Here is a 26,719-nt window from a genome sequence, read left to right as displayed (position 1 = left end):
TCCTTTTTTGGAAATCCAAAATGCACCAAAATCCAAAATTGTTTCCATGGGTGGCTTAGATAGTGACATTTTTGCATTCTGATGATTCAGTGTTTTAAATGAACTGTAGAGGACTGGATGCTGTCCTACTTTTTTTTTACTTCTGGGTTATTGCATTATTTATATAATTAACCATAGAATAATAATAATAATAATAATAATAATAATAATAATAATAATCCTTTATGTATAGGCTGCCCTATCTCCCCACAGTAGTGTGACCTGTATATACAATAATATGCTTGAGTTCCAATGGTCATATTTCTATAAACTCTAGAGAGCAGGGGCATAATTATTTTATTAAGTTCAAGTATTTTGAGGCCACTTCCAAATCTCATAGGCAGCGGTAGTGGTCTGGCAGAATACAGTAGGCCCTTATTATCTGGTGGTTTGGTTCCAGGGCACAAATCTATGGATGCTCAGTGGCATATTAAAATGGTGTCCCTTATATAAATGGCAAAACCAAGGTTTGTTTGTTCAATTATTTAGATTTGGAGTATATTTTCAAACCATGGTGGAATTGGTGGATATGGAGAGCCAATTGTACTTATGAAAGGACAGCTGGTTAATGAAATGTTAATTTTTTCTTCAGCAAGACTAACATATGCCACAAAATAATAAACCTATTAGACCCAAGCTCTTTATTGGACTACTTTTGCTTTATACTGGTGAATATCGATATACCCAATGTCTAGTGATGATGTTTCTCTGTCACAGGAGGACACAACATGCAGATCTGGCATTTTGCTGTTTGTGCTGCTGCAGAGTTTCTTTCTCTTCCAGCAAGCTTTCTATTTTCATTTCCAACTTCTTGATCTCTTCTGTCCATTTCTAAAGAATATACAAAATTGTTGTCATTCCATTTCATGCAGTCAAGTTACCGTCTTTTTGCCTGAGATTTTGTCTGAACTTTTGTGTAAATATTTGTCTGTTGTGTCTGGCTGCTAACTGCATTCCCACAATAACCAGTCCTCCATTACAGAGATTACTCAGTTAGTAGTCCCATCATCCAGCAAGTTGGTTGTTAAAGGTTTTGGAAATCCCATATACTTATGAAATCTGTAGTTCAAATTTACTACTAGGCCGCAGTAGTCATGGGCCCGCTATCTGTATCATCCGTTTAATTCTTGTTTCAGTTTCACTCCGTCCATTTGGATGGCATGATACGCAAGACCCCCTCTAAGAACGAAACTAAACTCAATACGAAAGGCGGGTGGGAGCGGGTACTGTCTCCAGGCTTACTTTTCGGCATCATAGGTATAGAGAGAAAATGGATTGTGCTGAGATCTCTTTATCGGAGATCCTTGGTGCGGTGGAGGACAAACCCCAGCAACCGGCAAGCCATTAGGAATCTCTGATAAAGAGACTTCAGAAGCAGTGGTGCAAGGTAGGTTTTCCAATTGAAGTGGGAAACAGCAGCCTTAAAACTATGAGGAAGGGGAGCATTTGTATAGGATTGCCCACCCATTGCTGCCAATGGGACGAAAGTATGTTTTGTTTTGGATGTAGGACAAAAAAGCTCATTCAGAAAGGCACTGTTTTCATAAGCGGTACTCAAAAATGAAAACAGGGCCATATGAATTAAACAAACAGAAATAGTGATCCTATACAAATGCACAAGACTTGACCTTAGTTCCACAGTCACAGCCAGTGGAACAATTTTGACATTACATATTTTCCAGGGTTTACAGGTATTTGTTTTGTGACTCTAGAGTACCAGGTTTTCTAAAAATTGGGATGAATGTGATAACTTGTGGTTAAATATTATTAATCAAATAATTTTAATTTCAAATAATTTTAGCAGTAAAAATAAAGCTCACGCCCACATTTCTGCTATATATCAGAGGCCTTAGCTATGTTATAAATAAACTGAAGATAACATTTGGTTCTCAGGACAGAAATGAAAACTGGAGAAAATGTTTAGAATTAGGTTCTTGTGGGTTTTTTCGGGCTATAGAGCCATGTTCTAGAGGCATTTCTCCTGACGTTTCGCCTGCATCTATGGCAAGCATCCTCAGAGGTAGTGAGGGGATGCTTGCCATAGATGCAGGCGAAACGTCAGGAGAAATGCCTCTAGAACATGGCTCTATAGCCCGAAAAAACCCACAAGAACCTAGTGATTCCAGCCATGAAAGCCTTCGACAATGTTTAGAATTGTCTGTATAAGCTCGCTGTAAACCAAACTGCTATGAAACAGATGACAGTATATACTCATGAATATGTCAAAACTTTTTTTAAAAACTTAAAAAAATCATGGGTTGATTTATCCATATGCCAATGCCAGATATTTTTTGCAGTTCTGGCTATTTTGGGCACTTGGAGTTAGAGCAGAGTGCTGGTGGCCATTTTTAATAGGAGCTTGCTGTATAGGTCTCATGAGACTTCCCAGTCTTTTTGCAAGCCTGGCAAGATTTGCAGAGAGATTACAGGAAGCCCCTATTAAAAAATTGCAACCATCACTGCTCTGTTTCAAGTACCCCAAACGGCTACTGCTAAATGCTTCTTGGGCCAAAAAAAGGGAATGTAGAAGGAAGGAAGAAGAGAGCACTCTCTTTCTGGTGTGGGCAAGGGAGGGGTAATGAGGTGGGAACATGTCTTTCCTCTTCCTCTCAGGGTCCCTAATAGAAGCAGATTGCTTTTCTTGCTCTTCTGCCTGCCCTGCATCTCATTCTTTTTTTCACATTTATATTCCTTTCCCTTTCTTTATTGGTATAGATTAGCATTTATCAACCTGAGGACCGGGAACCTTTGGGGGGGTCGCAGGGTGTGTGTCAGAGGGGTCACCAAGACCATCAGAAAACACAGTATTTTCTGTTGGTCATGGGGGTTCTGTGTGGGCAGCTTGGCACAATTCTATCATTGGTGGGGTTCAGAATGCTCTTTGATTATAGGTGAGGTATTGATCCCAGCAACTACAATATCAAGGTCTGTTTTCCCCAAGCTCCACCAGTGTTCATATTTGGGCATATTGAGTGTCCGTGCCAAGTTTGGTCCAGATCCATTATTGTTGTGAGTCCACAGTGCTCTCTGGATGTAGGTGAAGTACAACTCCAAAGCTCAAGATCAATGCACAACAAATCCTTCCAGTGATTTCTGTTCGCCATGGGAGTTCTGTGTGCCAAGTTTGGTTCAAATTCCATCACTGGTAGAGTTCAGAATGCTCTTTGATTGTAGGTGAACTCTAAATCCCAGCAACTACAACACCCAATGACAAAATCAACCCCCCTCCCAACCCCACCAGTATTCAGATGTGGGTGTATCGAGTATTTGTGCCAAATTTGGTCCATTGAATAAAAAATACATCCTGCATATCAGATATTTACATTGCGATTCATAACAGTAGCAAAAGTACAGTTACGAAGTAGCAACAAAAATAATTTTATGGTTGGAGGTCACCACAACATCAGGTATTAATGGAGTCCCAGCATTAGAAAGGTTGAGAACCACTGGTAGAGATGCAGACATTTTAAGATCCACTATGCAATTTATACATACATAATAACCTCAATTAAACAGATTCTCCCTTTCCCTTTAGGTCTGCTTAAGGATGTTCCCTCCATGCATTTTAAAAGGAGAGGAAAATATTAGTCATTTACTACAGGTTGTACCAAAATTCTTACTTCTCTTTGAATAGGTTAACTTATATATGAGTATACAGAATAATTTCCACAAGTAGAAGATAATTTCCCCTTCTGTTGGTCTTGAGCCCATATTCTACTTGGTTATACAAACAGTGTGAAGATTACCTGTCGACACCACTCTTGGATGGCACTCCCAGTGAGCGGACCCTGAATACTGCCATCTCGTCGCAGGTATACTTCCCCTTGGTCTGTTTCATAAAGAAAAAGTTCTTGGTGTGGTTTGGGAGGATGAATCTTTAGCTGAATAACTTTCAGGAAGATGCCAGTGTCTTCAGCTTTGATAACCGGGATGAAACTTAATGTGTAGACAGCTGGGAAAACTTGGGGCTTGAAGCCTTTCAAGACAGAGTCAATGAGCAGGCGAACCCGGTCTTCCTCCTTGTGGTCACACCTGACTCCACGCACGAGGCCATTATCTTCCACTCCCACAAAAAGACTGCCTCCTTCACTGTTAAGGAAAGCGCATGCATACTTCCGCACGTGATGCTTCAAGGTTACTGTCAGATAGTCACCACCGCCACGCTTGAATTCCATATTCCGGGTCTCATTGCCCATGAAAGCTCCATAGAACAGGCACTCTTTGCCCACAATTTCTCTCTGGACAATGACACTGTCTGAACGAGTGCCACTTAGGAACTTCTTGGGTCGGTCTACTAGTCTCCAAGGGTATGGAGCAGATTTTCTAATAGCGTTAATTTGGGTTTCGTTTGGTAGCCCCTTTCTGCTTTTCTCGGGTACTCCCAAAGGAGCCTCTGAGCAGCTCCCAGCAGAGTCACTCTACAGATGTGACAAGAGTAATACATCACTCTATGATCCAAAACCAAATGTCATTAAGATTGTCACTGCAAATTGAATGTACTATTCTTGAATACTGGACTTTTTGGAGTTTGGGCGTATTACATTATCTATATGGGGACTTGTAATGCAATACTTCTACTGGTTAATTCTACCTTCAGGTTTAGCACCATGACAAGGAAAGGGCAGGTTGCTTCTGTGTAACTATTTCCTCAAGTGGTCATCTGTGAATTCATACAACTGGATGTTCTGTGTCTGGGCAGAACAGAAACTAGGCAGAAGATTTTTGGTGGTAATCCTGCCCACTCTCCCAAGTGCACATAAGGCGCTGGTTTCTGCCCCCGCCCCTAAGTTCATTTGGCCGCAGAGGGGAGGATGGGTAGGGTTGTGTGAATTCACTGGTGACCACCTGAAATGCAGTTACAGGTAAGCAGCCTGTTTTTTATGATCTCTGTGAATCACAACTGGGTGACTAGTAAGCTAAGAGAGATGGAAGGAGGGATTCATAGCACTCAATAGGAAATTATAAACAAAATTTATTATCAAAAAACCTTTAAGAGTTCACCAACAAACCATATGAAGGTGTGATTTGTCAACCCACAGGTAAACAATACACTCTGTTCCATTGAGCTGATTCCATAAAAATTGCAGATTGTAAAAACATTCAGCCAAGTGGTACATGGGACATGAGCAAAGCCTCCCACAGGATGATAACACCCCCCAGCATCCCCTGGGCAACGTCTCTGCAGACGACCAATTCTCTCACACCAGAAATTAAAGTACCACTAGAGCCAGAAGCCTTTCTTTTGGGACTTACAAATTCAACACTACCCAAAAAAAATTCCTAATGTTCTTTTTATACATGGTAACTACAGCAAGGATTGTTTGTGTGTACTATTAGAAACAAGAAGTGATTCCCACCCAAGCTTTATGGATTACAAAAACATTGCACGTGGCAGAGATGAACAAACTGACAAGGCTTACACAATCACCAGATCCTGCCATATTTGAAGAAGAATGGTAGCCCTTTAATGACGATTTAAAAGAAGAAAATGAAAATATTTGGGGTTTTTATAGCATTAAGAGAAAATTAGTATGCGAATGTAGGAATAACAAGAAAGGAAAAAAATAGAGAAGTTAGTGGCAAAAATAACAGGACCCCCAATGATATCTAAGGGATCCTGGAAAGTTAATCCACCAGGGAATAGTTTTATGACAAAAAGAATAGTTTTTAATGCTATCAAAAAAAGCAGCTTCCTCTTCCTAGTGAAATGTGGAAAGAAAAGAACTGAAGCAATGGCAGTGTGTCTACATAGGGATGGTGAGGGGCAGTACCAGCAAAAAGTATCCTTCAGAGCTCTAGAAGGTTAAGAATTGCACTGTGTGAGTGCAGTTAACCCATTGGTGTGCATTCACAGAGACCATGAAGAAGAACCGTTGTGTCTTCATCTCAGTTAATTAATTGAGTGAGGTGGAGGAGTCAGGGGTCAAAATCATACCCATCAAGGTCCATCCCGCCCGAGGGGGGTATAGCTGGGATTCTGGTGAGCATCCTAAGATCTTTCAGAGGAACCCGAGTGGGATTGAAGGAGTCTGTTGAGAACGGTGAGCCTCAGACTCCGTTCCCAAATTGAGACTGCTCTCATGTGGAGCAAAATCTCCTTTTGTAAGGTGATTTAAATATAATATTTAATGTAGGGTACAAATGCGGCTTAGGTAAAGGTAAAGGTTTTCCCCTAACATTAAGTCCAGTCGTGTCCGACTCGGGTGTGGTGCTCATCTCCATTTCTAAGTCGAAGAGCTGGCATTGTCCATAAACACCTCCTAGGTCATGTGGCCAGCATGACTGCAAGGAGCGCCGTTACCTTCCCGCCGGAGCGGTAACTATTGATCTACTCACATTTGCATGTTTTTAAACTGCTATGTTGGCAGAAGCTGGGGCTAACAGTGGGTGCTCACACCGCTCCCCGGATTTGAACCTGCGACCGTTTGGTCAACAAGTTCAGCAGTTCAGTGCTTAACCCACTGCGCCACTGGGGGCTCCTTATATGTGGCTTAGATCTAGTTATTTTCTCCTACCTCTCAGCATTGCACAAGTGAAGTACTTTTAGTTATTCAGAAAACTTTGAGAACACATCAGGATTGTTTCCTGGTTCTTGTTTCTACTGTCTTTGAGACTTATCACAGGAGAGGAATCTCTATTCTGCAACCTTACCTCTCCCCCATCTTTGTTACCAAATGTAAACTTATTGCCTTGTCCTACAAGCAGACTTCTTCCTTTTTTCACAAGTTCCTTGGTGAGATGCTGCTCTGTGTCAGAGGCGAGTAGTAACTGTTTTAAGACCTGTTCCAGCCTGACTTCTGTTCCCACCTGGATAAAGGCATGTGCCTGCTTGCGTTTCTTTACCACTTCAACGTGGTGTCTCTGAAGAGTGACACCGGCCATGCCAAGGATATCCTTCAGCATGCCACAGAGGACTTCACGGGAATACTTGGGGTTCAAGTTTCCAATGTAGAGGACATAGCATTGACCAGAACAATCATCTTCTTCCTTCACTTCAGCCTTAGAATCTGCCAATGCCTTCTCTGGATACTGATCAAAACTATTAGCTGGTACTGCACTTTCCTCTATGACCTCCGGAGTTGTTGCTATTTCCATTTTCCGAACCCAAATATGTGAAAAAATTCTAGAGACAGGATCTTAGTCTTCACTGCAATATTGCATGATGCAGATTTGATCTGTTTAATTCAACATTCATGTTGTTGTTTTTTTTAGAAGTTTATGCTGGAAAGACCTCTCCTTTTCTGGCTTGCTCCTATGGACGGGGTAGAAAGAAAGAAAAGTCCTTACAAGATCTGTGGCTGATAAGGCCACAGTATGGCATCAAAGCCTGTCAGGAAAACATTTGGCTTCTGGTAATCATTACATTACATCGATGTGAGGACTGTGGTCTAGCTGATCATTGCTGACTTAGTGTGGCAGACTACTTTTAACCTTCTTATATGGGGCAGTTTAAATAGATATAAAAACAACAACAACAATAATAATAACACTCTATTTATAATCTGCCCTAGCTCTCCAAGGGGACTCAGGGTGGATCACATTGCACATATATGGCAAACATTCAGTGCTATTTTGGATAGACAGGACAGAGACAGAAAGGAGGTATGTTGTGTCAACATCCAGCTTTTTGGCGCCTTGGAGGTTGCGCTCTAATCCAGCCATAGGGAGGTGTTGTCACACCATCCTCTATGACAAAGAGCCATCCTTCCTCTTGGTTGCTGGGCATTTTCTGATCTTTTTCATTTTATGGCGTCGTTAAATACCACCCCCCCCCCCCCCCCACACACACACACCTAATTTCTCTACTTACAGCTCTGTTTTCAAACTGCTTAGGTAAACTGAGCTGAACTGACAGTCAGGTGCTCATGCTGACCTGGGGCTTCAAACTGGCAACGTTTTGATTTGCTAGATCTTATCGTTGTTGGCGATTTAACAGTTGTGCTACAGCCCGGCACTGCATCTGATCAATGTTCCATAAATCTAGCAAACCCACTCTAAAATCTGTTTCCTTTTTTAAAAAACAATTTATTGTAAATAGCAAAGCTTCCTCACCTTTCCATAATTATTCTTTACATTCATGCCTGCAGCATATGCAAAGCCCAACAGAAGCGATGAAACACTAAGTTTGTTACTTTGTGCTTACACTGTCAAATGAGATACAAAATTCATGACTTAGTTTTTACAGTTCTTTCAGTGACAATATTTTCATACTATTTATGCTTAATTCTTTTGCTGGCTTCTTGAAATTCACCAGCAAAAGAATCTGAAGCCATACATTCAGAGATTTTAAACAACCCGGCGACACCTGGACTTGTCTATATATATACACACAAATCCCCTGGAAACCCCCAACAAACCCCCATTTTGTTGCTGTTGCTAAACTATTTTGTATTGAAAAACATATGTGGATCACCAAGAGGTCTGCAAGTAGACTATTTTGTTTCTGAAAGCAGGTTCTACAGCTGTTTTCTAAAGAGCTGCTACTATGTCCAGGTTCATGATAGTGGAAAAGTGCTGAGATTTCATGTTCCAAATCCCTAGCTAAATGATGGAAAGGAACTTGAAGGATTCCTATGAAGGCAACACTGTTGCTTTCATTCACTTAATATGTCATGTCGCCAACTTGTAGATGCCACAGCCAAAGCGAATATTTTTCCCGGGTTGAATCCCTCTACTACTCAACTTATTTAAAACTCAACTTACCATGGAAGGAATGAGTATTCATGTTAGACAAGAGTCCAGGTTTCTTGACACCTTTAGCTATAGCAAGTCTATGGCATGCACCTCCACTTATCTTTTCCACAGCTTGAAATTGTGAGGTCATAGATGTATAGTTCTGATGTGTGCTCACAGGTGGTCCCAAGATTGAGAACGCACACCATAGTTCTGGTGACAGAGCCCTGGCAAATACATATATGGACCGCAGCAACCAAGGAAAATGAGTGTCCATTTGGATCATAAATTGTGTCAAACAGACCATTTATTTACATTATTTACATCTAATTCTCATCACTGTACAGCAACTACCTTAAAACTAGTCAAATTGTCTTTGTTTCGCCTCTGTATTCTTTTAAACAACAAGCTTTGAGTTTATCTCTAGTGGCTCAGTTATACATTACAGAGTTTTCACTATGTGCTCTGGAAACAGCACAAAAATGCATTAGTAACACCGAGCACACGTTTTTTGCCTCAATAGCAAATGATTGTTTAGAATATGGATGACATTTGCACCAATGTTAGCATCCCAAGGCCAGGATCCTGTTAACAATATACTGTATTTCACCCCTAATAGTTGTCACTGTGTAATAGTTGCAGCCCTCTTTGGGGGTCCCAAAATTGACTTCAAGCCTTTCCTCACAATGATCCAACTGGTGCCCTACCTCTCCAAGAAGGGATGAGCACATGGGTGGGAGTGAGGTACCCAAAAGCCAAGGTTGGCAGGCCAGAAAGGGAGCAGGCAGGCATGAGGTGGTGGCAGTGCCTCTGGGCCCAGTGGCTGCCCTTGCCATGAAGCGCCTCTGGAACCAGGAACTTGGTGAGGGGGGCTCTTCTTGTTTGGAGGCCGAAGATGAGTGAGGAAAGCCCAGCCAGCGCTCTGGCATTTGAGGTATGGAGGCATTTTGGTGATACACCTCCAGTCCGTTTCATGCATGCGGGTGTTCGTGAGAGCGCAGGGAACGCCTCCCAAGAGACAACCAAGGCTGCAGGAGTCTTCACAAACAAACAAACCAGGGTGATAACTGGGTCCGGAAGCTCTGAGCGTTACGCACATTCCGCAACGGCAGTTGTGAATAAGGGAAGGGACCACATGGTCTTGAGAGGGAGCGGAGTGAGAGGGGGGAGAGTGGTACATTGAGGGTGGGAATATACTTCGTAGTTGCATTTGGTAGAAGGATAGAAAGGAGGGGATGGTTAGGATAAGGTTTAGGGTAAGGGTTAGGGTTAGGGAAAGGTAGGGTAAGGTTTAGAGTTAGGTTTAGTGTTAGGCTTCGGGTAACCACCATTTACTGGGCACAGGTGGAATGAGGGCACCCCGGCAGCACCTACCTGCAATTCTGCAGTTGAGAGAAGACTACTAGGGTTGTCCTCAAAGTTTCTAGCTGCCTAGATGCTTTCATCCCTCTCCTAGCCCTGGGTACTGAATGCTATCTTACGGAAACAGCATGGGAAGCAGAACTGTGTAGGAAGAGTCATTCTCTAGTTTTATGATATAAGAACCAGGCCCAAATTTGCCTGGTCACACTTAAATGGGTTAACAAATATGTAATGTAAAAAGTTGATAATAAGGAGTTCTCCAGATAGTTGCTGTAATGTTAAGTTACAAAGGGGTTTCTGTGTATGGCATGGACATGTGACTAAGAACAACCAAGTGGGTAGGACTACAAGTGGGAAATTGGTAATTAGAATATTAGAATTATAGAGTTGGAAGAGACCTCGTGGGCCATCCAGTCTAAACCCCTGCCAAGAAGCAGGAAAATCACATTCAAAGCACCCCCGACAGATGGCCATCCAGCCTCTGCTTGAAAGCCTCCAAAGGAGCTTCCACCACACTCCGGGGCATAGAGTATTCCTTCACATAAAACTGCTGGCATTGGAATTGTGTTGCCGCAACTTCTTATTGTCCTAGAACAGCATTTCTCAGTCTAGGGGTTGAGACCCCTGGGGTGGTCATGAGGGGGTTTCAGAAGGGTTGCCAAAGACCATCAGGGACCATATATTTCTGATTGTCTTAGGAACCCCTTTCGCAGAGAAGGTTGAAGATCTCTCTGCCTATCCTCTTCCTTTTTGGAAACAGATGGCGAATCCTCCCATCAAAAGCCCTCCTCCACTGTGATTGGCCGGCTTCTCAACAGATCTATCATTGTTTGAGTCCACAGTGCTCCCTGGATGTAGGTGAACTACAACTTCAAAACTCAAGGTCAATGACCACCAAATTCTTCCAGTACTTTCTGCTGGTCATGGGAGTTCTGTGTGCCAAGTTTGGTTCAATTCCGTTGTTGGTGGAGTTCAGAATGCTCTTTGATTGTCGGTGAACTATAAATCACAGCAACTATAATTCCCAAATGACAAAATCAATCCCACCCCCACCTCCCAAACTTCACCAGTATTCAAATTTGGGTGTATCAGGCATTTGTGTCAAATTTGGTCCAGTGAATGAAAATACATCCTGCATATCAGATATTTACATTACGATTCATAACAGTAACAGAATTACAGTTATGAAGTAGCAGCAAAAATAATTTTGTGGTTGGAGGTCATCACAACATGACTGCATTAAGGGGTTGTGGCATTAGGAAAGTTGAGGAACAGTGTCCTAGAACCTCAGGAATCAGGTGCCTCCACTAATTTGTGCTAGGTAGATCGATCACTTTCTCCCTATTTCACTAAAGTTACAAATACACATTGTAGCCTTGATCAAGTAAACAAATCACCATGGAGTTTCACCAGTACCATTTTCTTTCCCTCTTTTATTTATAAACAAAATCAACAGAGTAAGTGCAGAAAAAATATTGACAGGATCACCCCTGCTTCCTGCTCACAGAAATGTGATTGTGTAGCCAGACAGCAATAAGAAAGACTGTAACCCTGCCCCAGGTAAGCCACGCGTTGGCTGAGTTGCAGTAAGCTCCTTCCCACAACTGGCTTAAGATCTATTTTAGACATGGGCGTTCACTTGGTTTTGCATTTTAAATTTTAGGTTCTATAATCTCTTCTTCGGGAGCAGTCCAAAAAGTTGCTCTTCGAGAAGAGCCTGATGAGAGAGGAAGAAGTATCCACAGGAAGGGTAGTAAAGAATCATAGAATCCTAGAGTTGGAAGAGATCTCGTGGGCCATCCAGTCCAACCTCCTGCCAAGAAGCAGGAAAATCGCATTCAAAGCACCCCTGACAGATGGTCATGCAGCTTCTGCTTCAAAATCTCCAAAGAAGGAGTCTTCACCACAGTCCGGGGCAGAGAGTTCCACTGCTGATGAAAGAAGGGGCTTAAAAACTATGTGTACCATACACTGCCCTATGCCCAGTTTATAGTATGGGGAAGGCCATACATGTCTAATCCAAAGGCCCGTGTCTATGCATCTCAAAAGACATAGCACACTGTTCAGCGTCTGGAGTAGGTAAGGAAATCAAAGCCCTTATAGTTTTGCTTTTTGGAAGTACAGAAGCCTTCATTCATGGATCTCAAGAGAAGCAGAACTTTGGGGCACCAGCTTAAGACCTTCTTTTCTCATTTTCATTTACTAGCAGGAAAAGTTCTCAGTTCTGGAACAGCAGGGGTCACTGCTTAAGTGCCATAAAAATAAATACATTAAACATTTTCCAGCATACATACAATACAAATTGAGTCAAGTTCGTCTGCTCACACCGGGGGGTGGACAAACATTTCAAAAACCAGTTTCCTATATAGTCAACGCCACACCGGCCTCTCAGATAGCCATAGTGTGAAGTGGAGGGATGTTGAATGGTACTACTGTCGAATAAGAAAATTTTACTTCCCAGCAAAAAATCTCAAACAGCGGCTATTTCAATATCAAGTAGAAAAAAATCATATTCTTGGGCGCGCTGGGCTATTTGGTAATCTGCCCTGACATCTGGGTAAAGAAAGCTCTCTCTTCCCGCCGACTTATCTGAAGAGCTTCCAAGGTGGGTGATAGTGATACTAATACAGATCCACTTTTCAGCCCATCACAATTATCCTCCCTTTTCGTTCCAAATAAATATTAGAACTCTACTATCTCCATGAAGGCAAAGGGGAAAAAATCTATATTCAGATCGCAGGGCAAGCAGAATGGTGCGTCCTCTGCCATAATCCCTGACACCAAGGGAGTGGATAATCTGGATAACAGCACCTGGTTATCTTATGAAAGAACTGGTTCCTTGCAGTTAGTCTTTTCTGCATGGCACAGAAAGGGAACAAGCTCCTGGCACTGCCCAGCCAAAATGCACTCTTTGTGCAACATGAAGACAATCCTTGAGACGGGCAGGAAAAAGAACGTGGTGCAAAGAAGGGCCCAACAGCGACGTCCAAGGCAAATGCGGCTCTTCCAGAGCTCCAGATACAAAACAAGCTCACCTTCCCTGTAAGGTTGCCTACGGTCCTAAATCCCACCAGCAGAAAGTCGAGGAAACCTTGATCCTTACAGGCCAAGCTGTATGCAAGTCTCATCTGAAGGTTTGGCGTGCCCGGGGTCTTCCTCTAGGATAAAACCTTCTTTTCTCTGGTAGCGAAGATATTCTTGTAGTGCTATAATGCGGGTTTACGTTACCTGTCTGAAATTCAGGTTTACGTTACCTGTCTGTATTGGTGTTTGCAAGACTTGTGCCAGGAAGACACTTTATTCTTCAGAACTTGCCCTGTTTTAACTTGTCAATATGGTAGCTGAGTTTCAGTGCTGGACCCAGCTTTAAGCCCATGTATTTCATCATCATGTCACTGCGCAATAATAGCAAGGCCTTGCCATCAATTTCCTAGAAACACACAGAGAGAAAAAAACACACATTTTGTTGGAATTCAACCCCACACTGCCCAAGCCTCAAGTCCTCAATTAGGAGCAGTCAGAGGCGGCCCTAGGTAATTTTCAACGGTAAGCAAACAGTATTTTGGCACCCCCCCCCCAACCAATCATTGTGAGATATATATATATATATATATATATATATATATATATATATATATTCATTCCGTTTGTCATGGGAGTTCTGTGTGCCATATTTGGTACAATTCCATCATTGGTGGAGTTCAGAATGCTCTTTGATTTTAGGTGAACTATACATCCCAGTAACTACAACTCGCATATGTCAAGGTCTATTTTTCCCCAAGAGTGCCTCAAGAGCGCCCCTGGGCAAAATCAACTATACTGAAAATGCTTACTTTGCGTAACGGGTTGAGCCGTCCCTGGGAACAGTTTAGTTAGCTCATTTATTTGCCATATTTATTTCCAACTTTTCTCTACCCCAGCAGAGGGACTCAAGGCGGCTTACAATGGCACATACACAGTATCTCAAAACAAATTCACCTAAAAATTACAACATATTAGACATGACTAAAATACATTCAAAGTTAAAAACACGCCATCCAGAGTTCAAGGTCTAAGGCCATTCCAAGGTCAAATTGCACATAATTATATATTCGGAACACTGCATTGCTCTAATTTTTGAAAGCCTGCTCCCAGAGCCAGGTTTTGACTCTCTTCCTGAAGGCAAGTAGGGAGGGGGCTCATCTGATGTTGCTAAGGAGGAGGGTTCCACAACTGCCTCTTGTCCCCTTGTGAGGCAGGTGGGATCGAGAACAGCCCCCTCCCCAGATGATCTTAGTCTCTGAGCTGGTTCATAGGGGAATATACGTTTAGACCGGTAGCCTTGGCTTGAACTCTTTAGGGCTTTATAGACTAGAGCCAGCACTTTGAATTGTGCTCGGTAGCAGACTGGCAGCCAGTGGAGCTGGTGCAACGGGGGAGTTGTATGCTCCCTGAGCACCACTCTGGTGAGCAACCTGGCTGCCACTTGCTGAACCAGTTGGAGCTTCCGAACAGTCTTCAAAGGTAGCCCCACATAGAGCACATTGCAGTAATCTATACGGTATGTAACCAGCACGTGGACCACTGTGGCCAAGTCAGACTTTCCAAGGTATGGGTGCAACTGGCACAAAAGCTCCCCTTGCCACCGCCGAAACTTGAGGTTCCAGTCTCAGCGATAAATCCAGGATCACTCCCAAACTGCAAACCTGCTCCTTCAGGAGGAGTGTAACCCCATCCAGCACTGGCTGTAACCCTATGCCCTGCTTGGCCTTTCAACCAACCTGGAGGATCTCTGTCTTGTATGGATTCAATTTCAATTTGTTTGCTCTCATCCAGACCATCACAGCTGCCAAGCCCTGGTTCAAGAACAGCCTCCTTAGAAGCAGCATCATCTGCGTACAGGTGACATCAATCTCCAAAATCTGGATGATCTCTTAGCTTAGTATAAGTTTCCCTTCCTCCATGTTTCCTCAATGACAGTTGGGAATGTCTCTTTTTCTTCTCTCTTTCTGCTCTCATTCTGATTGGTTGTTTAAAATGGATACTTTTCTATTGCTAGCTTTTTGAATCTGACTTCTGCCATCTGACACTTTTAGTATGGAGAGTATGTGCTGTGTGATTTGAGATCATGTGTGTCACAGAGATGTAGTGCTTGGATAATTTTTCCCTTTCATGAAACCTCAACTTTAAGCATCCTGTTTATTTTTGGATGCTCTGCTTTATTCTCTAACACATTTAAGATGTACTAGGCCTAACGCATTACTAAGTTAATGCTTCAACATAAGCAGAAGCCTGAAAGAGAGGGCTGGGATAGAGCTAATCTGGGATAATACTATGGCAAATCTGGTCATCTTATCAACATTACATGCAGGACCTGTGGGATGTTCATCTTCTTGATAGAACATCTAGTGAGCTCCATCTGTACCAAGTGCAATCAGCTTACTCGAGGCCCGTAGTGAGACACTTAAGGACATTAAGAAACCTCTCATTCTCCCCAAGGTGTTGTATTTCCTCATTATCTGTTACTGGTGAGAGAATTTGGAATCAATTGTGTAACTCTAGATTAACAGAAGGATTCACAGAATGATGCCTGGTCCTCTTTCTTTTTCTAAATATCACATTTTTCCAAGCATCAGCATTCTCTGCATTTGAAGTGATTTCTCATAGCCTTGCCCTGCATGTCCGACTGATGTGAGTTGTGTATCTACAATAGTCTGCCGGGCTGTGTCTAAGAAAAACTTGAGTTCTTAGATATAACTGAGTGGACCATCCTTGGTTCAATGCATGGGGGATGTCACTGGGGAAGAGGACAGTTCACAAACATGAAATCTGAAGTTATAGAATGAAGTAGAGGTTCTTTTCCCAACTGCAGATGAGGCAGAGCAAGAACACACTAGGAAGAATGAGGGTGTATTGGACTGGATAATCCTTGATGAATGCAGGGGGGTGTCTCTGAGGAGGCCAGTTTAGAGTGACACAATCCAGTTCTTCAACAGGGTCAGTTTTCAGGAGATCTGCAGAGCACCTTATAGGAAAGGACCCTGTCAATCCTCAAATGAGATGGGTATTGGTCACAGGTGACTCCTCCCCTGAGAAGAAGAGAAGTGGGATGTCTAGATAAATATGCTGCCTCCCTGGGACAAAAATCCACCATGTAACTCAGCAGTTGAGCAAACTCATCAAGCCCACTGACCCTCCACCTTTCATGTTGGTTCAATGATACCGCAAGGCATAGTCTACAAAAGATTAAAAAGGATTTTTAAGCACTTAGAAGAAAGCTAAAAGATCTTAATGTACAGATGTTCTTTTCCTCTCTCCTCCCCATTGTACAATGTGACCCAGGAAGTGAGAAAAATAGTACAGGTGAATAACTGGCTCTGCAGATGGTGTCAGGAAGAACAATTTGGCTTCCTGGACCATGGTCTGCTTTTCCAGGAAGATGGGCTACTGGCACTTGATGGGTTGCACCTCACAGAAGTAGGAAGGAATGTTTTTGCTCAGAGACTGGCAATCCTAACCAGATGTTAAACTAGGTTGTGTGGAGGAGGGTGACAATATCCTTGGAGTGAAGACCTTATCAAGGCCTGGAGTGAACAGCCAAAAGGCCAAAGAGAGGATTGGACAAACACAACAAGGACCAAGCAGCGAGAGGACAATAACCTCAAATAAACAGCTAAGGGGAATGTCTCACAGGCTTAGATGTCTTTACACTAATGCCCAGAGCATGGGAAATAAACAAGATGAGCTGGAAGTCTTAGAACGACAAAACAGTAATGATATAATACGCATTACTGAAACCTGGTGGGACAAGTCCTATAATTGGAATGTAGCGATGGAGGGATATAACCTATTTCAGAGAAACAAGAGAGTGGGTGGAGTAGTATTATATATCAAAAAATATTTACATCTGTGAAAAGATGCAAGACTTCAATCCTAGAAACCAGGTTCGGAGCATCTGGATAAGAAGGGAATGAGGACTGATAAAGATGTTGTTGTGGGGGTCTACTACAGACCTCCAACTGGATGAAACCTTCCTTGACCAGATGACCAAACATGCAGAAAGTAGTAATGGGGGATTTCAACTACTCTGATATTTGTTGGAAAACAAACTTCGTCAGGAGTACAAAATCCAACCAATTCCTCACTTGCCTTGCAGACAATTTTATTGTCCAAAAAGTAGAAGAGGCAACAAGATGATCAGCTATTCTGGATCTAATCCTAACTAATACCGAGGATCTGGTCAATGGAGTGAAAGTGGTGAGATTCTTAGGTAGGAGTGCCCATGTGCTCCAGGAATTTGAGATACAAAGGAAGGGTGAAACTAAGAGAAGTCAAACATGCATTCTAGACTTGAAGAGATCTGCCTTCAGGAATTTCAAGGAAATACTGAGTGCGATTCCATGGACAGGAATAATTAAAAGAGAAGGGAGTTAAATGATGGATGGGAGTTTCTCAAAAGTGAGGTACTCAAGGCACAATTGCAAACAGTGCCAGCAAGGAGAAAAAAATAAGAAGTGTAAAACAACCAGAATAGATGTCCAAAGAATTTTTAACTGAGCTAAGATTTAAAAGAGATATGCACAAGAAATACTGAAAGTGGAGTTTTTCACCTAGGGGCAAATACAGGAAATACAGGTTGAGCGTCCTTTAACTGAAATGTTTGTTGTTGGTTTTTTTTGCATATTTGTGCATAATGAGATCTCTTGGAGATGGGGCCCAAGTCTAAACATGAAATTCATTTATGTTTCAAATCCAATACTTTTATACAATGCTTTTTATTCATGAAACAATATTTTTGTGTATACTGAACCACCAAAAAGCAAACACATCACTATCTCAGTCAACCATAGGGACAATTTCAGATTTTGGAGGGGGATATACACAATTAGCATAAAATTTCCAAGCCATAATTGTTTTTTATACTATTCATGAAAGGCCATGGGAGCAGCAACACCAATTTAAATGGACATTTATTTATTTATTATTTGATGCATTTGTTAACCGCCGCTCTCAGCCCTAGAGCGACTCGCATTTATGTCTGTACACTAATACGTTCACTACACATACAGTGCCCGAATTCTATGCATGCACCAAATCACACTAGAATTGCCCTTCTGTGATCACTGTGGATAGTTGGTCTTAATTTCCTCTGACAGGGCTGTAAAAGTTAGATACTGAAGCTCCCATTAGAAACGTCCAGATGTGACTGACAGTGGGAATAATAAACTGGGAAGCCGTATTTACAGCCAGAAAAGGAGAATAGACTTGGTCTAACCAAGGAGAAACCCACATTCTTAGAGTATTAATATTTACATGTTTACGAAAGAGGTCTGCATGGGGTCCCAGCTGGGCGTCAGCTTCTCTCACAAACTGCATGACATCCTCCACTGTCCAGGCAGAAGGGTCCCGGGCGCCTAACTGTGAACTGTCTCGAAGAGCAAGGTATCTGTCAGAGACTAGAAACAAAACACCAAACGCACGTATTTATATGCTGCTGGGTCAAGAATGGAAGGGCTCTGTAGTACATTGAATTTCCAACATTTCCAAACCCTATAAAATTGATTAAAATTATGACTTTACTCAAACTGGCATTCTCAAGTCCTATAGTCAGCTTTGTGGCAATGGTTACAACATGGTCACTCCAGTGAGTTATTGGTCATTACATGAAGAAGACACACACATGCACACACACAGGTATGTATGGAGACGGTGAACATTAAGGTCAGACGATACAGAAAGACAGTTGTTACTGTTGATATTATTACCATATTTCTTCAACTGTAAAATGCCTTTGACTGTAAGATGAAGCCTAATTTCAGTACCACCACCAGCAACAACAATATGTAAGTTACACCTGTGATTCTAAGATTTTTTGTGTGTATGTCAGGAGCGACTTGAGAAACTGCAAGTTGTTTCTGGTGTAAGAGAACTGGCTGTTTGCAAGAACTTTGTCCAGGGAAATGCCTGGATGTTTTATCATACTGTGGGAGGTTTCTCTCATGTCCCCACATGAGAAGCTGGAGCTGACTGACAGAAGCTCACCCTGCTCCCTGGACTCGAACTTCCAACCTTTTGGTCAGCAGTCCTGCCGGCACAAGGGGTTAACCCACTGCACCACCGAGGGCTCCTTATTCTAAGAGATGTTTATATAAGAGAAAAAGTGTGTCTTAGAATTGAAGAAATACATTATTATTATATGCTGCTTTTTTCTCCTAAAAGGAGCTAAAAGTGATGCTAAAAACAATATAATGTATAATTTAAAACCAAAATTAAATAGAATTAAACACAGGAGTATTAAAAATAAATACTGTAGTTAAAACAAGTAAAACCACTAAAAACCGATTTAAATTACATATAAAAAACACTATACAGCATCCTCTGTCAGTCTTGAAAACTTCCATCTTTAGAAGCCTGTCTGAAAAGGAAGGATTTAGCCTGCCAATAGGCCAGCAGGGAGGGCCATTCAGGCTTCCCTAAGGAGGGAGCTCCAGAATTGTGGGGGGCAGCCAGAGAAAATCCTCTCTTTTATCTCCATCAATTGTGCTTGTGATGGTGGTGGGATTAAGATGACCTCTCCTGAGGATCTCAGGGCCCAAAGAGGTTCATACTGGGAGATGTGATCTGCCGAATAGCCTGGCCTGAGCTGAAAATACATTAACAGTGACTACTAATGAAATAGTACTTGAGCGGTAACCCAGACACCCTTGAACAGCATAATTTTACCTCTTCCTATTTTGTAATTATTCTTTGTTAAAGACTTAACCCATTCCTTGAACTACAAAAAAACCTCTGTAGCAGAACCATATATTGCCTTGAGGACAGCGGTAGTTAGAGCCCTGTATCTTCAACACCACTCTTTTTTTAAAAGTGAAGCTTAATACAAAAATAATACTAATAGTGCCCCTCATATAAAATGATCCACCAGCCCAAGACACACTAAGCCTAAAATGTTATTGACTCTGTTCCTGTGTTTCTAATACTTCAACTACATCTTCTTCACAGAGAAAGTGTGTTAGCTTTCTTACCCCCAGTACTGAGTCTATGCATGGTTGAGTTACCACATTGACTGAGGCTGGAAGGCTGATGAAGATGCCTGTATCCCCGAATTCGGTAGTCTCTTGAGTTCCTGCTGGGACTGGCTGCAGTGACAGCATTCAGGGCAGAGTCCATAGGGTCCAGTCGAGGCTCCAAGGGACCTGGGAGACCTTCGTTCATTACAAACGTTTCACCTGGAAGACACAGAAGCCACTGATGAGAACATGTAAAAATGTCCAGGACTGGGCATCCTACACTACTTAATTACAAAGCAATTAGCTATGCTCCAGGTGCTTGCTTGTGAGCAGGCTCAAGTGACATGGCAAAACAAATCCGTGACAAAGTTTCATAACTTGACACTGGCACCTAGGAAACACCATCTGATGGAAAAGCAACATCCAGTCTAGCATTTTGTCTGTTTCCAATATTAGTGAGCTACCATGGAAAATGGATGGGCAAACTTGAGTAAGCTGAACACATGAGTCACAATCCCTGTGATTTAAGAGGTTTTCACTGACTGAACAGAAGTAAAGTAAAAGTAAAGGTTTTCCCTGATATTAAGTCTAGTCGTGTCCGACTCTGGAAGGTGGTGCTCATCTCTATTTCTAAGCCTGAAGAGCTGGCGTTGTCAGTAGACACCTCCAAGGTAATGTGGCCGGCATGACTGAATAGAGCACCGTTACCTTAGCACCTATTGATCTACTCACATTTGCATGTTTTCGAACTGCTAGGTTGGCAGAAGCTGGGCGTAACAGCGGGAGCTCACTCAGCTCCCTAGATTCGAACCGCCAACCTTTTGGTCAGCAAGTCCAGCAGCTCAGCGGTTTAATCCACTGCACCACTGAACAGAAGTAGCAATTCCAAAAATCTCCCGACAGATTAATCACTTGTTTGTACCTCTGGGGTTATCTACACTAGAAGAAAAAATCGTACCCACCATTATTGCAGTGCTGAGTGAAAGCACTTAAGTGTTGATGCGTTGTTTTTTTTAACTCAGTTTTTATTCTGCGATTCCCAGAGCAAAACTCATTGTTTCAGCGTGTCCATCTGGATTGAAGTGGCATCGGGGAGGGGGGGACAGATTGGTTTCTGACAGGTGTCGGCATTTTAAAAAAATATGTCAGTCAGGGTCGTCACATCATCTGTCAGGATCATTTGATTTGGTTTCTCCAGGGCAGCGGGTTGAACTGAATGGCCCTTGTGATCTCTTCCAGCCCTATGATTCTATGATGCTACAATAAGAAGTCTGATACATATTTCCACTTTTCTTGGCACACCTTAGCATTAGGAAGAAACTTGTGTAGATTAAGCTTCATTTGCTGACTGAAAGATGGAGGAGGGCCCCCACTTTAGTATGTCTATGATGATCATAGGTAGAAGGTAACTTTTTCATTCAGCTGGTCATGATCATACTTTGTACAGTGGATGAGAAATATCACCCATACATTAAAAGATTTAGGTAAGAAAGATGGTCAATAAGATTCTTTTTTCTTCTTCTACATAGAGCGTTTTGGCTCTTCTGGCTCAAAGAGGTAGGCACTACCATCGTTACTGTAGTAGTTGGGAGCTAAAACCAAGCCTAGCATTTCTCTTCCCAGTATCCAACTAAATGGTTCTAGAGAAGCTCACGGAGTACAAAAGTAACAATACCCCAAATCATATTCAGGAGACTAGTGGCTGTGAACATGGGGGTTCCAAACAGACACCCTTGTGAAACCATCTAAGGTGGCTGCTGATAAGAATTATTGAATGGAGCATTCACCTCTTATTAATATAATTACATTTCCTGGTGGGAAGTAGCAGCCAATAATGAAAGGACCAAGGCAGTGACATCTCCAGCCCATCTTGTTCGGACATCAGCCAGCATGCCGATGCCTTAAATCAAGAAATAGCTTTCTAAGGTCTACAGAGATACTTGCAGGAACACCTCAGCAAGCGAGAGTCCAAAAGTGGCAGGCTAAAAACCTGGAACTTTAAGCAATGGCTGATACTGAATGAGAGACTCCCCCTGGGCACACAGCAGACTTGGAAGGCGCTGAACAGACTGTGCTCTGGCACAACGAGATGCAGAGCCAACCTTAAGAAATGGGGCAACAAAGTGGAATCCACAACATGCGAATATGGAGAAGAGCAAACCAGAGACCACCTATTACAATGCAACCTGAGCCCTGCCACGTGCACAATAGAGGACCTTCTTATAGCAACACCAGAGGCACTCCAAGTGGCCAGCTACTGGTCAAAGGACATTTAATATAATGCCAAGTTTTTAAAACTTTGTTGTTTTTAAATACATTACAACTGTACCCTCGGTCCGCTTCTGATACAATAAATAAATAGTGTAACTACAAAGATGGGAAAGATTGTAAAGCAGTGGGCAAGCTCAAGCAAAGTCTGCTAACAGTCTATTGGTAAATGCTTGCTCTGAGGAACAAACCCAGCTTCACTATAGAGAAGGCAGTTGATTTGCCAAAGGGATTCCAATGAAAATTACTGCAGAAAAACTCACACAGTGAGTTGGACTGCCTTCATACAATTTGAGTAGTTGTACTGTATATAAGGAAAGATAAATGTTATGCTTCAAGACGTTAAGCAATTTCTGAAAGCAATGCACAGAAGTGCCTTCTTTCCTATCCTGATATTAACAAAACCCAGCAAGAACTGCTAAATGTCAGACTTCTACAATTCAAATTTAATGGGTTCCTTCAGATCTCATTGCTATATATAGATAAGAGGGGTGAAGCAGGCAGTCTAGTATAGCATGGGAGACACCACTTTCCTTCCCTGCAATCCTGTTTGTACATTCAAGACATTAACATCCAAGGGCAGGAAGACATTGCCTGGACAGATCTAACATAACAAACGGCAGGCTGGAAGAACAGTGCATATGACTACATCATACATCTTGATATGTTTTATCTACTTATGTTGCTTTATTATAGCAAGACAGGGAAAATGATACTGTGCTCACCTTCCAAAGGGTGATGGTCATTCTTTGGTAACTTGGGAGAGAGAGGAGCACTGTATGGAGGGGAATCTTGGAAATATCTCTTTGAACCCCGACCTGGTCCCTGTAGAGAGCCGTCTAATGAAATGCTTCTGTCTAGGAAGAGAGAACAAGCCCTGTTTATGATTGGAGTTTTCCCTCGGGAAATAGCTTTGGCTGAGGTCTTAAGCAAGTTCTACAACATACAGTGGCCATAAAGTGGCAAAGGTTACAGAATTGCATGACTGCTCTTAAGATTTCTAACTAAAATATAAATCGCCTGTCAGGTTTATCAATTCACCCAATAGAGAAAGAATTTAATAAAGGAACCATTTCCAATGCTTTCCTTCATTACTATACTTTTCAAATGTGTATCCCATTCAAGCCTTTCTTTCGTTTCCGTAGATGAATTTTTTCCATGGAGCATTTAAATACAAAGTCATAACAATTCCTCAACAAAGGCCTTGATGGCTAATGATGAAATATCTCTTCACAAACAATTTGAAGACATCTGTGGTTTCTCATAGCTATCCAGGTTTACTCTTCTAACTGTCTGCAGTGGTACTTTTGGAAAAGGTTCTCAGAAGAACTGCCTTACTTAGAGAAATTGGACCACTGTTTCTAAATGTGTAAGAATATAAAGTTGATTGATAGAGCTACTGTCAGTCTTTGAACAGTGGTACAGTATATTATTTACAGACAGAGAAAATGTTGTAAAGCTGAGTGTGAAAAGTGTTAAAGAAAAACATTGCTGGGTGACTAGAACATGCCTATATGGTCTAGACTTATGGTAGAAGCTGTAACCTTTTCTAGAATGACCTTTATCCTCAGTTTTTCAAGTAATTCAATCAATAGTCTTTGCAGCTCTGAGAATGACCAAGACCTTTGTGATACTCCAAGCAACAGTACAGATTGCAAACACTAGCAGGATAATGTTTGAAATCTTCATAGTTAGAATTCAAAAAGGCCACTGCAGTATCAGGAGTGAACCCCTATAAACTAGATAATAAGTAAATAAATAAATAATTTATAGGCCGCCCTCAAGGGGCAGTACACATATAAAAAAGCAAACATTCAATGCTAGAATCAGATTCACACAATCAAAATAATACAAAATTCCATCAGTAAACTTATAACTAAAGAAAAAATACAAGTACTTAAATAGAACATAATGACACTAATAAAACATAATTACATTAAAACCCGTTAGCCTACTTAAGGCAAACCCATAGACACAAATTCCTGGCTCATTCCAGAAAAAGGGTCATTTCAGAGCAAATCCCCCAGGGATCTCTATTCACCAGGGCATCAGAAGCACATTGGCTACCTCTCACTTACTTGTCCCATAACCATAGAATGCTTAAAGTATTTAGAAAGATAGAATAATTTTATTGTCATTGTACATCATGCAATGAAATTTAATACTTCCTCCAACACAAGGGAAAAAAGCAACATACTCTTCCCTCCAAATTCCAACCATTTCAGAAGGAAGGTCTGTTTGTGTCCATGGGTGGCTCCATAAGTTACTCCTTAAGTAACTCTGCATATGTCACATGGAGGAGGGAATAATAAAAACTGTCAATTTTACTGTGTCTTCCTATTGGATATATGTCTGTAAATTAGTAGTCTTGAATATGCTAACCAGTGTTAATAATTTCAAAATAAAGCATTACCCAAACCTTTAAAAAAAACCCCGTTAGCCTAGACAATCAAACGACAAAAATGCATAAAAAGTGTCTGACATTAGTTGTGGTTTAAAATATGCCGTGGCAGCCATAAAGCAAATTCCAACCACCCTTTTGTGTTACCTCAGTTGCCAAAACATTTTCCCCATATTGCTACTGAACTCTGCTCAGGCCAAAAAAGGTGAGGGAGAAGGGAAGGCTTCCTTCCTTCCTTCCTTCCTTCCTTCCTTCCTTCCTTCCTTCCTTCCTTAGCTTTGGGCAAGAGAAAATAAATGAAGTGCAGACACTTTTTGTCTCTGCCTCTTGTCTTTGCCTTTGCACAGGGTACATAACCTATTAATTTACACTGTATACTTTTTTGTGGTGATTTCTGTCAAACGTTTTTGACTTGAACACAAATATTTGAATTTTTATAAGTATGTATATTTATATATAAATCAGTTTTAAATGGATTCATTATATTGAACTAAAGAAATTAAACTGATGATAATAAAGACTGCTATACAGTTGTCAAGTTTTTTGAAAATAAAAATTCTTGGGAAACCCTGGAGGCACTGGGATACATTCTGCTGGCATTTTGAATGTACAGATGAGGTGAGAGAGGTATATGATCACATTTAAAGCTCTCTTGGATGACTTCTGAATATCATATAATCTCTTTTGATTGTGAAGAAAGGCTCAAAAATCAGAATATTTGGACTAAAGGATGAAGGTGCAAGCCAGTCGGAGATTCCACCTGTTTCAATATTCTTGAAAGTGGGGTGTTAGCTCCAGTGGGGACATGAGAGAAGCCTCCCTCAGGATGGTAACATATCTGGACGTCCTCTGGGCAATGTCCTTGCAGACAGCTAATTCTCTCATATCAAAAGCGATTTGCAGTTTCTCAAGTCGCTCCTGACAAGAATATACATATATATAATTGCTGCTTTCACACAGTTAAACTCCTTTCCTATGTCTTCCCTCTGTCACCCCAGCATTTACCTTATAATTACACCAAAGACACGGCTGGTCCAAGACATTTTCCTAATTGCTCTCCACTAGAACCCAATTTTCAACAAGTCACACCTCTTCCTTGGAACCAAGTTCAAAAAGTGTTCTGTCTGCAAAAATGCAAATAGGACTAGGCCCCAGGAGTTATAGAAAAATCATCTTCATTGGGCTACTTTGGACACCATTTTGATGCAGGAAGCTGGGATGTACATTGAACAAAGAAATAAACATGCGGATCAGAGCATGGAATCTGAAATACCTAAATTCTTAATGCTTACAGAGAAAAGTCCTATAAGCACATCCAATTATTTGTCAAGAAAAATCTTAATGTGACTCAAGATTTAGGAATGGAACACATAATAACTTGCAGGAAGAATGCATCGACATTATTAGCATTTAACTGGAACACAGATATTTCTGTACTACTGGCTTTCAGCCTAGCATCGCACTTTGTTTGCAAAACTTTCTCAGTCTACAGAGATGGCCATAACATCTCTCGGCACCAACTCCTACCTGGTAGGTACCTGTCATGTCCATACTCGCGGGAGTGCTGCACATGGTGCTGAGTGAAGGGCTGGTTTCCAAAAAGGTTGTCACTGCGCAGGTTGTGGCAGAGTTTCTCAAGGAAGCGGAGAACATACGTAATGCTGTTGACAGCTGGTAAGTTCAGAGTATGCTGCTCGTGGTCAAACACAGCTGGTAGAAGAAAGAAGCCAAAGCCGAATATAAAAGTTAACAGAAGCGAGAATACTACTATATTGATTTAGGATTGTCTACGCGCCCTCATCTTTCTTTGAAAACCCTATCCTAGCTTATCTACCTTGTTCATGCCCAGCATTTTAAATTTTAATTATTACATTTGGCCTGGCCATTGTTTTTTAAATGCTGTATGTTATTGTTATTGATATTGCTTATTGTGTATTTTTTGTTTTTGAGTTTTTATTTTATCTTATTTTATTTTAACTGTTTTGTA

The 26,719-nt window shown here is 41.6% G+C and overlaps 2 protein-coding genes across 4 annotated transcripts in view; both read right to left on the bottom strand.

Moving 5' to 3' along the window:
• Positions 1-34: 34 nt before the first annotated feature.
• On the bottom strand, positions 35-11,390 carry SLFNL1 (schlafen like 1). The gene is made up of 4 exons (XM_060783989.2): positions 8,092-11,390; positions 6,691-7,291; positions 3,786-4,457; positions 35-870 (listed from the first exon to the last, which is right to left on the bottom strand). Exons 2-4 carry the CDS (start codon positions 7,132-7,134, stop codon positions 751-753), a joined length of 1,236 nt encoding a protein of 411 aa, XP_060639972.1. The 5' UTR covers positions 7,135-7,291; positions 8,092-11,390; the 3' UTR covers positions 35-750.
• A 97-nt stretch (positions 11,391-11,487) lies between these two features.
• The window catches only part of LOC132780337 (polycomb protein SCMH1), a 38,823-nt gene continuing 23,591 nt past the window's right edge, over positions 11,488-26,719 (bottom strand). For 2 of the 3 annotated variants that reach the window (XM_060783985.2, XM_067460650.1), the window contains 5 exons: positions 26,260-26,442; positions 23,057-23,188; positions 20,079-20,282; positions 18,367-18,509; positions 11,488-13,504 (listed from right to left, as the gene is read on the bottom strand). In XM_060783985.2, the coding sequence (XP_060639968.1) occupies positions 13,379-13,504; positions 18,367-18,509; positions 20,079-20,282; positions 23,057-23,188; positions 26,260-26,442 (788 nt within the window). In that variant the 3' untranslated portion in view covers positions 11,488-13,378. The remainder of the gene's footprint in view (positions 13,505-18,366; positions 18,510-20,078; positions 20,283-23,056; positions 23,189-26,259; positions 26,443-26,719) is intronic. The other variant, XM_060783986.2, reaches the window with a different exon arrangement.

The sequence above is a fragment of the Anolis sagrei genome, chromosome X, assembly GCF_037176765.1.
Source record: "Anolis sagrei isolate rAnoSag1 chromosome X, rAnoSag1.mat, whole genome shotgun sequence".
Classification (NCBI taxonomy): Eukaryota; Metazoa; Chordata; class Lepidosauria; order Squamata; family Dactyloidae; genus Anolis; species Anolis sagrei.
This window is presented reverse-complemented; position numbering and strand designations above follow the sequence as displayed.

What these genes read in the sequence shown, in the direction of transcription:
- SLFNL1 (XM_060783989.2), bottom strand. Translation starts at nt 7,134, where the DNA reads ATGGAAATAGCAACAACTCCGGAGGTCATAGAGGAAAGTGCAGTACCA. An exon ending in GTAACAAAGATGGGGGAGAG is followed by an intron (nt 4,458 to 6,690) that starts GTAAGGTTGCAG and finishes TCACATCTGTAG; the next exon opens with AGTGACTCTGCTGGGAGCTG. An exon ending in TCCAAGAGTGGTGTCGACAG is followed by an intron (nt 871 to 3,785) that starts GTAATCTTCACA and finishes TATATTCTTTAG; the next exon opens with AAATGGACAGAAGAGATCAA.